Source organism: Lethenteron reissneri, chromosome 44 (assembly GCF_015708825.2).
Source record: "Lethenteron reissneri isolate LAM-NWPU_2019-01 chromosome 44, ASM1570882v1, whole genome shotgun sequence".
Classification (NCBI taxonomy): domain Eukaryota; kingdom Metazoa; phylum Chordata; class Hyperoartia; order Petromyzontiformes; family Petromyzontidae; genus Lethenteron; species Lethenteron reissneri.
The window spans coordinates 13,718,161-13,730,453 of NC_083822.1; the positions used below are offsets into that span (position 1 = coordinate 13,718,161).

At 49.3% G+C, this 12,293-nt stretch overlaps 1 protein-coding gene across 1 annotated transcript; it reads right to left on the reverse strand.

Moving 5' to 3' along the window:
• Positions 1 to 7,095: 7,095 nt before the first annotated feature.
• LOC133353461 (B1 bradykinin receptor-like) lies at positions 7,096 to 9,669 on the reverse strand. Its single transcript, XM_061569725.1, has 3 exons — positions 9,647 to 9,669; positions 8,583 to 9,193; positions 7,096 to 7,747 (listed from the first exon to the last, which is right to left on the reverse strand). The coding sequence occupies exons 2-3, from the start codon at positions 9,092 to 9,094 to the stop codon at positions 7,096 to 7,098; spliced, it is 1,164 nt and encodes a 387-aa protein (XP_061425709.1). The 5' UTR covers positions 9,095 to 9,193; positions 9,647 to 9,669.
• Positions 9,670 to 12,293: the final 2,624 nt, after the last annotated feature.

Here is a 12,293-nt window from a genome sequence, read left to right on the forward strand (position 1 = left end):
TAAAAGTCTTCCTCTTCTGGTCTTAAATAGACAAAAGGTGATGTAATCAGTGTGCGAAGACCAGCGGGGGGTTAACTGTTTTTATTTTAGCAGAATCAACCTGGCCCCAAATGATAGTTTAACGAAATGGCTTTTTGTGGAAATGTATAGCAGCCAAATACTCTAAAAGCATATTTCTAAATGTGCAGGAAAACCCGGAGGCCCCGAAGAAAAGTCCACGCGACCACGGGGAGCAATAAACGAGGCATGAGCTGCAGGATTATATTTCCTGAAAACCACGTGTGTGTGTTTTGGGTCTTGTTTTTTTAATAGATTCGTTAATAACATCGCCCTGAAGAGTAGCAATATGTTGTAAGGGTCTAGGATCGATCCCACGACCTTCTGTGTACCGGGAGAGTACTGTAAATAGAACGTAAGCATACAATGTGGTTTTTAGGCACTCACCATAATCCATGAATAAAATCGTCAACCAATTGCATAATGCGCTGTCAGAGAGGTCCGAATGGATTCCTCGTCACATGAGGCCGATGTGGAATCGAATTGTGGGAAAAGACAAACACGCCTAAGAAGTTCAGTTTTCAGTTTCATTTATTTGGTATAGCCATGTGAGCCATTCGGCTCTTGAATCGGGTGCAACCGCAACAAACAAAAAACATGAACAAGAAAACATCTTAAAGTGACTACGCGCAAACAGAAAAATCCAGGAAAAAACAGCAAAAAACAGCAAAAACTTCCAAACAAAACACCGTATACCAACGCTGTGTGCAAAAATCCCAGAGGGATGCAAGTCAAACAACAACAACCACAAGACAACTTAGATTAAAGCCATCAGTCTAACTCCGTACTACAACAAACAAATATGGCCAAACCAAAAAACTTTTTGAAATCACCAAAATAAAGCCATAAAAGCAATGTAAGTGATCATAGGAATTGTGACCGAAATTTCACACGAAACGACATAAATAACATGTACCATCAAACCCTGTAGCCATAGCTGGCTGCATGAGTCACTCCACAACAGCAGGAGCATATTAATTAATAACCTGGCACTGTGTACCGTACTTATTGTTTGGAAATAGCAATAATGTACCGTCAACATTTTGTAGCCATCACGAACACATGTTCTATATCCAGATGGCGAAAGCCCATAACTTACTTCCGCCTCCGAGTGCGTCCGTAGGAACTCCTCTACACATGTAACGGGCCTCCACTGGGGGACACTCTAGACAGCCTGTCCAGAAGGTGTTTTGGCCTACTCTTCCACTCTGGCCAGCCGTCTTGGAAGAGTACCCACACTTTACTCCACCACGCACCTTGCCGCTCGACTGTGGTGTACCCATTTACACTGCCGCCTTTACAGAGGCGCGGGGATTGAAGAAATTCGGCCCCAGTCGTTGTAGCCGCCGCCCCGGGAGATGGCACCAAACCGGCGACATCTGAATTTCAAGTCGAGCGAGGTCACCATCACATCGCCGATCCAGGTTGACAATCGAGCATGGCTATTGGATGCGTCTTTACACACCTACTGAGCACGCTGCCTAGAATTAGTCGAGTTATGAAGACAATGTATTTGTTTGCATGACACCACAGACGCGCTCGGCACACGTGAGAGACGAAGCGCTCCAACACGGGCGGACATGTGCACACACGTCTCTCGTTTCACAATGAAAGCCAGAGCGCGTTACCGTAATTTTATTAACCTTATCTTGTTAATTACATTACTGGGTCAGTGAAGGAAATACGCATGAAAATTGTTGAATTCCTTGATATACTTTGCATTAATAAACGAGGCATGAGCTGCAGGATTATATTTCCTGAAAACCACGTGTGTGTGTTTTGGGTCTTGTTTTTTTTATAGATTCGTTAATAATATCGCCCTGAAGAGTAGCAATATGTTGAGTGATTTTTAGAGCAACGGTCCTTCACTGCAGAGAGTTTGGGTGTTGAGTTTGATTTGTTACACAGATGATGATCCCGTTTAGCCAATTGCTCGGCTGTCTTGCACAGGAGATCCGTGGTGCTGCGTGAGCTACAGTAACAACACAAAAGACAAAAAAAACATCAACATCGCAGAGAACGAGTCCTCCAGGAATATTGCACAACTAACAAGCGAGATATTTGACGGCCGTAAACGAAAGAGATGCGAATAAAAACAACCCAGTGCGAATAACATAGAGAGAAAAAGTTGCCAGAAAACAGTTACAACGACACACCCACTGATTCTCTCTGCGCGACACCCACCCACCGATTCTCTCTGCACGACACCCACCCACCGATTCTCTCTGCGCGACACCCACTGATTCTCTCTGCGCGACACCCACCCACTGATTCTCTCTGCGCGACACCCACTGATTCTCTCTGCGCGACACCCACCCACTGATTCTCTCTGCGCGACACCCACCCACCGATTCTCTCTGCGCGACACCCATCCACTGATTCTCTCTGCGCGACACCCACCCACTGATTCTCTCTGCACGACACCCACCCACCGATTCTCTCTGCACGACACCCACCCACCGATTCTCTCTGCGCGATACCCACCCACTGATTCTCTCTGCGCGACACCCACTGATTCTCTCTGCACGACACCCATCCACTGATTCTCTCTGCGCGACACCCACCCACTGATTCTCTCTGCGCGATACCCACCCACTGATTCTCTCTGCGCGACACCCACTGATTCTCTTTGCGCGACACCCACCCACTGATTCTCTCTGCGCGATACCCACCCACTGATTCTCTCTGCGCGACACCCACCCACTGATTCTCTCTGCGCGACACCCACCCACTGATTCTCTCTGCGCAATACCCACCCACTGATTCTCTCTGCGCGACACCCACCCACTGATTCTCTCTGCGCGACACCCACCCACTGATTCTCTCTGCGCGATACCTACCCACTGATTCTCTCTGCGCGACACCCACCCACTGATTCTCTCTGCGCGATACCCACCCACTGATTCTCTCTGCGCGACACCCACCCACTGATTCTCTCTGCGCGATACCCACCCACTGATTCTCTTTGCGCGACACCCACCCACTGATTCTCTCTGCGCGATACCCACCCACTGATTCTCTCTGCGCGACACCCACCCACTGATTCTCTCTGCGCGATACACGCGCGTGTCTCCCGTCAATACTGCGGCTCTCGCACGTACACGCGCCGGCGCGGGCGAACGTTTATATTTTAATATGCACGCCAGTCACACACACACACTCATTCATATCACACACACACACTGATTGATATCACACACACACACACTGATTGATATCACACACACAACTGAGTTATATCACACACACACACTGATTGATATCACACACACACACACTGATTCATATCACACACACACACACTGATTGATATCACACACACACACTGATTGATATCACACACACACTGATTGATATCACACACACACTGAGTTATATCACACACACACACTGAGTTATATCACACACACACACTGAGTTATATCACACACACACACTGAGTTATATCACACACACACACACACACTGAGTTATATCACACACACACACACACTGAGTTATATCACACACACACACACACTGAGTTATATCACACACACACACTGAGTTATATCACACACACACACTGAGTTATATCACACACACACACTGAGTTATATCACACACACACACTGAGTTATATCACACACACACACTGAGTTATATCACACACACACACTGAGTTATATCACACACACACACTGAGTTATATCACACACACGCACAACGCGTCAAACATCCGTCTGTACCAAGGTTTTATTCCCGGCGCGAATAGTGAACTCCTGTTTATGGCCCCCGGCGAACACCCCACGGGTAGCGCCTCGCCTCTCGTCTCCCACCCTTCGCGACGTGCCACTCTCTCGGGCTCGGCCGAGCGGGCGAAGGGGGCTGAATCGACCAACTGAACGACCACTCACCTCGCAGACAAACTCACGGCGCCACACGGGCACGGTGGGACTTGGGGATGAGTCGCAGCTACACCCGGCAGGCGTCACGCGGATGCTGAGGGCGGCTGGGATCCACCACGAGTTTTGAACGTATTCTTAGGTTTTTTCGGTAAAGTCACGTAGGTAAAAAAAAGTCTTCCTGTTCTGGTCTTAAATAGACAAAAGGTGATGTAATCAGTGTGAACCGATAAGGTGCGAAGACCAGCGGGGGATTAACCATTTTTATTTTAGCAGGTAAGGCCCCCACTTAGCCATGTCGCTCTTTTTCAGAATCAACCTGGCCTCAAATGATAGTTCAACGAAGTTGCTTTTTGTGGAAATGTATAGCAGTCAAATACTCTAAAAGCATATTTCTAAATGTGCAGGGGAAAACCGGAGGCCCCGAAGAAAAGTCCACGCGACCACGGGGAGAGAGACACGCAAACTCCAAATATACAGCAGCAGGCATTGTAAGGGTCTAGGATCGATCCCACGACATTCTGTGTACTGGGAGAGTACTGTAAATAGAACGTAAGCATACAATGTGGTTTTTAGGCACTCACCATAATCCATGAATAATATCGTCAACCAAGTCCATAACGCGCTGTCAGAGAGGTCCGAATGGATTCCTCGTCACATGAGGCAGATGTGGAATCGAATTGTGGGAAAATACAAACACGCCAAAGAAGTAATAACCTGGCACTGTGTACCGTACTTATTGTTTGGAAATAGCAATAATGTACCTTCAACATTTTATGCGATCACTAATACATGTTCTATATCCCATGATAGTGTTAATATACCATTCAGTCGCGTATACAATGATTCCATGCAATAGTTTATTCAGAGTATAATATAGTGAGTACATATATAAGCACATGTACAGTAGTACTATGGTGAATTATATATCCGGAGCCCATCTTGGGCTTCTTTAGCTTGTATATAGGCGTTAAATAACGTGGCAATTACACAGTTCAATAAAAATGCAGTCCACCTATATTGTTAAACTTATTCGCAAAATCAGTGCACACGTTAAATAAAATTATGCATAGACTGTACAACAAATCCAAAGGTTAACGTACATAACTTAAAAGGCAACATTTTACATTTTATGTTGATAGCCAATACACAGGGTAACACTTCAAAGCCTGTCTATGAGGCTTGTTTACATGTTTGCAAACCTACAACATCACCCGTGCATGCGTCTGCTCTCGTCAGATTTCAGAAGCTAAGCAGGTTTGAATAACGCGGTAGGAGATGCGTTCCTGAAAAGTGCCGCATTAAGTGAAAAACGCGTTAAGCGAAAACAATAAATAATGTAATGACGATAATGTTTGGCGGGATACGACAGTTACAACTATAATAAAAATGTTACTAGGTAAGGCTCATTGAGCTGTATAGCTCTTTTTCAGAAGCGACCTGCCCACAAATGATCGATCAACGAAGTGGCTTATAACGTGGACATTTATCGCAGCCAAATACTCTAAACGCATGTCTCGAAGTGTGGAGTTTTGTTGTGTAGTGATTAGATAAACTATCTTCTCGCCACACTGGACAACCTGGTTTAACCTCTGGCGCCTAAACACCAGATTGGAACAACCCAGGTTCCCAGAGGTTGTCGGCTCAATGCGCTGAACCCTGAACCACGCAGCTCTTGCATGTTTAAAGTAAAAAAACACGAATAGTTTCGTGATAGCCGCATGGCTCAGCTCAGACCGTTGAGCCAGCACCGCTGAGATCCTGAGTTTAAATCTGGATTCTAGTCACCAGCGATTAAACCAGGATCTCGTGTATGGTGGTGAGTTGATGTCCTCATCAGCAATTCTGCACAAACGATTGTTTTATTGAATTAGGCAAATTTTCCAGAAGTCTGCCTGCCATGCAACGAATATATCTCCGAGTGTGAAAGTGTAGCACCTCCGCTTAGCACGGTTAGCTACGTACGGTGCTAAAAAGTTCAACATACATACACTAACAGGCAAGTGACATGCGGTGAGGTCAATGACTGGGGTGGCATTGGCAAGTGTCAGAGCCAGATTCACACACTGAGGGGGGCGTGGCCTCACGGAGGGGGCGTGGCCTCACGGAGGGGGCGTGACCTCACGGAGGGGGCGTGACCTCACGGAGGGGGCGTGGCCTCCCTGACGTCCCCTTCAGTGAGGCAGATGTGACAGTTGCCTCCCCTGGTGCTTTTTCATTGCAGTTTCATGACGAGACCAGCGAGCCTAAATTTCTTCATACACATACTTGAAATAAGTTACCTGGAGTATGGAAGGCGATGACATGAAATGAAGGGGTCTACAAACATTACATTGGTGACACACTGAGATAGTAACAGGCACGCGCTTATTGCCCGCGCTCCATCCAGTTACTGAGGAGTTGCACAATCAGAGGGGAGGCTGAGCTCGTTGCTGCCTCACCTCTCGTCTCTTCCTGTATTTGCAGCAGAGCTCCGCAAATTTGGCGATTTTGACTATAAAAATGATTGGAATCGTACAGAAATTACAGTTATAACACAGATCAGTGGAAAAATCTTAATATTAATTTTATTTGATTTTTCTTTTTTACTTTTCGTAACAGCTATTTTCATTGGAGTATGACAGGTGAGGCTCTATCCTCCCCTGCCTCCCCTGACCGCACGTCTCTGCTAACAGGGTTCTCAGACGAAAGTCTGGGATATAACCTCTGGCGGGCCGTCTTCCACACACACCGGTGACGCACTGCCCTTTCAGAGTTTCCTCTGGACGTCTCATCTCATTGTACGACACGATAACACATTTTGGATATACGATTGTGAGCAAACAAATCCACCTCACCCAAGGACGTAGCCATTGGGGGGGACCAAATCTTCCAGGGGGTCTGGGGTCCCCCCCCCCCCAGAAAAAAAATCTAAATTTGAAAACGAATTTCCTGTCAAAAATATTTTAAAATTCACTAACACATAGGATTGACTTTTTTTTTTACAATAATGTCTAATAGTGTATTACATTACATGTATCTGGGGGGGGGGGGTGTATCTCCCCCCCCCCCCCAATATATATTATAATTACGGCCTTGACCCCACTCCCTCCCAAATCTCTCGAATAAAAGGAAGTTAAATCTGGCCACAGCGTCTGCGCACCAATGAACATCGTCACATGGAGGAGGACGCTTGCGAGGACGTGTGGCCCACACTCGCGTGCTCAGCCCTGCTCCTGGACTTCGAGGCGATGCTCGAGGAAGTGGACGCTTGGTCTCGCCTGCAGCGAAGCACCTGGAGCGCCTTGCGCTGGAAGGCCCTGCTCGCCGTGAAGTACAGCGCAGGGTTGATGCAGCTGTTGAGGAATCCGAAGTAGGTGCTTATCTGGCTGCACAGGTTCCACAGCAACTTCCACCAACATTTGTCGGCCAGCACGTCGGTCTTGAGGAGCCAACCGCAGCAGCTGTTGAAGTGGAAGGGGAACCAGCAGACGAAGAAGCCCACGACCACGATGGAGATGGCCGCGATGGCGCGGCTCCTCTCCTGGTCGCGTGCCCCCGACGCGACCAGCTCCCCGCCGGACCGCGTCGACACCCGAGAGCGCAGGAGGCTCCTCCGAATTCGGAAGCCGCACACGCCGATCGTGGCGAAGGGAAGCACGAAGCCCAGGACGTCCAAGAGGATCCTGTTGACGACGTTCCAGGTGGGGCTCGGGTAGTCGAGGAGGCACACCGCGGGGAGGCCGTTCTCGGGTAAGGGCCGCACGTTGCGGAAGATGACCACGGGGAGGCTGAGCAGCAGGGAGCAGAGCCACAAGGCGACGCACCTGGGGGGGGGGGGGGGGGGGGCGAGACGCGCGGGGAGCCGTCAAGGACGAGAGGCAGCGGAGGTGGCTCAGGAGTGTCATCTTTCATTGATATTGCGCCCTGACTAGGGCGCTGAACAAAGAGTTAACTATTTGTACAGCAGAATAGTGTGATGAGATAAGTTGATGAGAAGGATGGTCGTGCGTGATGGATATGATGATGATGCGTAGAACAAACGATGATGAACACGACAGTGAGTGGTTGGTGACGAGCGAGTGAGTGTTATGGATGGGTAGGGAAGTTGGGAAGAGGGATAGAGTTAGGGATGGGGAAGGAGAGTTGGGGTAAGCGAGGGAAACTGAGTGATCCATAATAGAGTTTTTTGGGTTAGATCACGTAAATATATAAATGTGTCGTTAAAACCTGCCAACACTCGACACAGCCAACTAGTAAGGGTTGTCACGTAAGGGAAAAAGGAAAGAGACAGTAAGGCTGGTTGACGTGTAGGGGCAGTTCCAGCGTCAGGGGGCCAAAAGCGAGAAAGAAGAGAATGGTGATAGAGCACAAGGAGGATGGGGGGGGGGCAGACAGAGACAGCTGGGATTGTGAACAGAGAGGGCGAGAAGGAGCGTACAATGCAAGTGAGAGCAACTGGATGGCTGGCACGGCTGGGATTAGGATGAGAATGATCACGCACAGGGCACTTAATTGGCACAGCATGGTGTGTGGTGCATCTCGTGAGTTTATGAAATCCGTGGTGTTTGGTGCATCTCCTGCGAGTGGATGGAATCCGTGGCGTGTAGTGAATTTCCTTGGAGTGGATGGAATCCGTCTGACGTGACTGGCACAACGCACCTGAGGCGTACACGCGACACGCGGCGCTTCGCGTGGGACTGCATGGTCTTGCAGATGACCTGGTGCTGGTCCAGGCTGACGGCCGTCAAGAAGAAGACGCTGGCGTACTTGTTCACGTACAGCACCGCGTTGGTGGCGCGGCACATGAAGTCGCCGAAGGGCCAGCTGAGGCCCCGCTTCACGGCGGTGGCCCAGAAGGGCAGGTTCACGACGAGCAGCAGCTCGGCCACCGTGAGGTTCGTCACGTAGACGTCGGCCACTGTCTGGGCGCCGCGGTGCAGCGCGTAGACCAGCAGGACGGCCAGGTTGAGCACGAGGCCCAGGGCAAAGGCGGTCAGGATGAGTACGGGCGTGGCCGAGGTGAAAATGTCCCAGGTGGCCGTGAAATAAAGAGAAGCGTTCGAGCAAGGCCCGAGCACTTCGGAGGCGTTGCCCCTCTCGCTGTGGTTGGCCCACGCGGTGCGGTTGGGATCGAGTGACGTGACCCAGGAGATGTTGGAGGTGGTGGACATGGTTTTTGTCGTCTTCTTTTCTGGACGGATTTCAATCAAGTTCCGGCGGCCAATGTGTACTTTCCTCAAGGAAAAGGCGAACTTGATAGGACCTGGACACTGGATCGTCAGAACAGAATTGATTCGAGGACAACAATTTCATGCACATAAATGTAACAAATTTTAACGATTTCAGATTTTTAAGTGCTTTTGGCATACCAATGTGCCTGAAGGAGCATTGTTTATGGGTAGTATTGAGTCTATGGGCAGTGATAATAGGGGTTTCCCCTTTTTTATGGCAACAAAGTAGGTATTAAGATGTTAAAACACCAACCTGAAAACTTTTTACAAGGAATCATGTCTGCATTAACCCCAATGCTTGTGGTCAGAATGCAAACAAAAAAACAGTCTGGTAAGGCTATACGGGAGACATTTGGCTGTAATCCATACAGGTGTGTGTGTGGTCTGTACAGGTGTGTGTGGTCTGTACAGGTGTGTGTCTGTGGTCTGTACAGGTGTGTGATGCTGTACAGGTGTATGTGTTCCGTACAGGTGTGAATGCACCTCACTCACCCACAGCCTCCAAGTTGTTGCTCCCACACAGAGTGCTGCACAGCGACTTAACGCGCTTCGCCCGTGCGTGACCCACCCTGCCCGCGGCTCTCGCAAGCGAACTTAAACTCACACACACGCACGTGGACACACGGATGCACACGCGCACGCACTAATCTACCACCCTCACAGAGTCCGGCCGGGAGGCGTGTGAGGGTGTGGGCGGAACACAACAGAGGCGGAGGCGATTGTCTGGGTTCAGGCGGTTCCAGAGAGACCAGCGTAACGACTGCGACAGAAGAGCAGTGCAAGGTGACGCATGATGAGGTACGGGGGTGAGTGGTTACCAAAAAAACATCTCAAATGTCTCAGCTACGTCACACATGATCGTATACAAACCCTACCACACAACAAACAATTACAACTGTTAATGCACTGAATTTGGGGCAAAAATCAGCTCTGAAATTAAAATATCGGGTTGACTGTCATGGGGACCTTGAGGGCAATTGAATGGCTCTCAGGGGTAGTTCTATGATATCCGCTTCCGTGGGTCGTTCTCTAATCCAGTGCTGTAATGGGTTGAACTGCTCTGCGAGAGATGCGCATGGTCAATCTTCGTCTCGTGAAGTGACGCCTACAGCACATTTAGAACATGGGGGGGGGGGGGGGGGAGCTCGTGGGAGTATCTCAGGTGCGCCTCCACGGAGGGCACATCAATCACGTGGCATGAATGCGGTCCCGATAGAGGCAGAGATCCCGTTACACAAACAACCCATAACTCAAATCAGTAAACGCTGGCTTATGCTATAGCCGTGGCTGCCTATGTAGATTACTAAACAGGTGATGTTGCTGGCACCTTTGTAGAAGCACTCGGCTCGCGACTGGAAGGTTTTTAGTTAATGCCAAGGCAGAGGTTACCGGCTCTTCTTTCTGTATCCCTGTGTGTGTGGGGGGGGGGGGGTATAAGACAAACATGCATACACACGAAGAGGCCGTGTTTCGATCCACGGCTGGATGACGGACGGGTACTTGGTCATACTGAACACGCAGCTCAAGGCGGACTGTGCGTGGGACCGTAGCACTCGCATCACGTGAAGCTGTGGTCCTCATCCAGCCACGATGTTGGTTGTCTGCTCCCCAAGGCACGGAGCCGTATTCGGAAAATTCGGCAGCAGCTCAAGCACATTTTAGGGGCCATGAGTTGATACCTGCATATTACAGTACAACAGTAATCGTATCTAGCCTCCAAACTGCAGCTACTACGACTTTGAACAAATCACCCGAAATGCGTCGAAACATAACATCTCGGAAGCCAAGCAGATTTTGAGCCTGGGTGATGCTGCGATGGGTGACCCACAGTGCACAGCATGTTATCAAAAGGGGACCGTGTAGCAAAATACAGTAAGTCCTCGTTTAACGCGGGAGATGTGTTCCTGCTAAGTGCCGCTTTAAGCGAGCAAAACAATCCCCATGTATAATGTAAGGAGAAGGCTTGGCGAGATACGATGTACGCACACAAAACACAGAACGTGAGAACAGCGAAGTTGTGCACGGTACAATATTCTATCTGCACTGCCCTCCGATTCCCACAACGCATCCCCCCTGCATGTTGGTCACCCATCCAAACAAGACCCAGGCTTCGATCTGCTTGGCTTGCGAGACTTGAGGAGATGGGGCGCATCCAGAGCTCATTCGCTCGCTCTGTCCGCAGAGGCTGACGTGGTCACAGACCATTTGAGACTGACGAACGGGCATTGGTGAACACTCTTTATTTACAAGCCTTTAAGACGTGCAAAACACTCGCCTACAGCAATCATGCACGGGACGTGTGAAACACAGCACATTGAAACAACTCGGGTAACCCGCGTGCCCACATCCCGTCACATTCGAGACACGCGTGTGGACAGCGCTACGGTGCCCGACCATATGTTCTCACTTAAGCGCACGCAATCTGCATGCCTTTGGTATAAAAACGTGTCAAAGTTATACTATATCTATTTATATATGTACAACTTACATAGCGCGGCGGCATCACACTCGACACTATGTAGCGAGTTTACTCCTTTATTAATGTTTTAAGCCCTAAAAAATGTTGTACAATATACAAATATGGCTTCTAAAAGGTGTTCGCCAGTGTAACGAAACGTGTATAACTCTCTAGAGGTGACGAGATGTTAACTCCCTCGCCTGGTGTGCGGGTCGTGGGTTCGATCCTGACGCCTGCCGCTGTGTATTTGGAGTTTGCATGTCCACACGGTGGTCGCGCGGATTTTTCTCCGGGTCCTTCAGTCCCCCCCCCCGCCCCCATTTAGAATCAACACCACACGTTTAGAGTGTTTGGTTGCTAAACATTTCCACAGAAGCCTGTTGAGCTATCATTTGTGACCAGGTCGCTTCTGCAAAAGAGCGACAGAGTGCAGTGGGCCTAACTTGGTTGCATACAAACAAGTTTCTAGTCAGGTGAGTTTGAATTTCTGCAGCTTGTCGTCATCTTACAGAATGAGTCTCCTGTACTCTTGTAGAATATTCCGCACGCAACTTTGAACTTTTGGTTTTCAGTCCGTGGGCAGGAGGCAGCAGTGCCGCTTGCATGGAGGGATTGCCCTCTGCGTGGTGTTTGTGTCGTGCATGCCTCGACTACCGCACCTCGACAGAATCCTTTCAATGG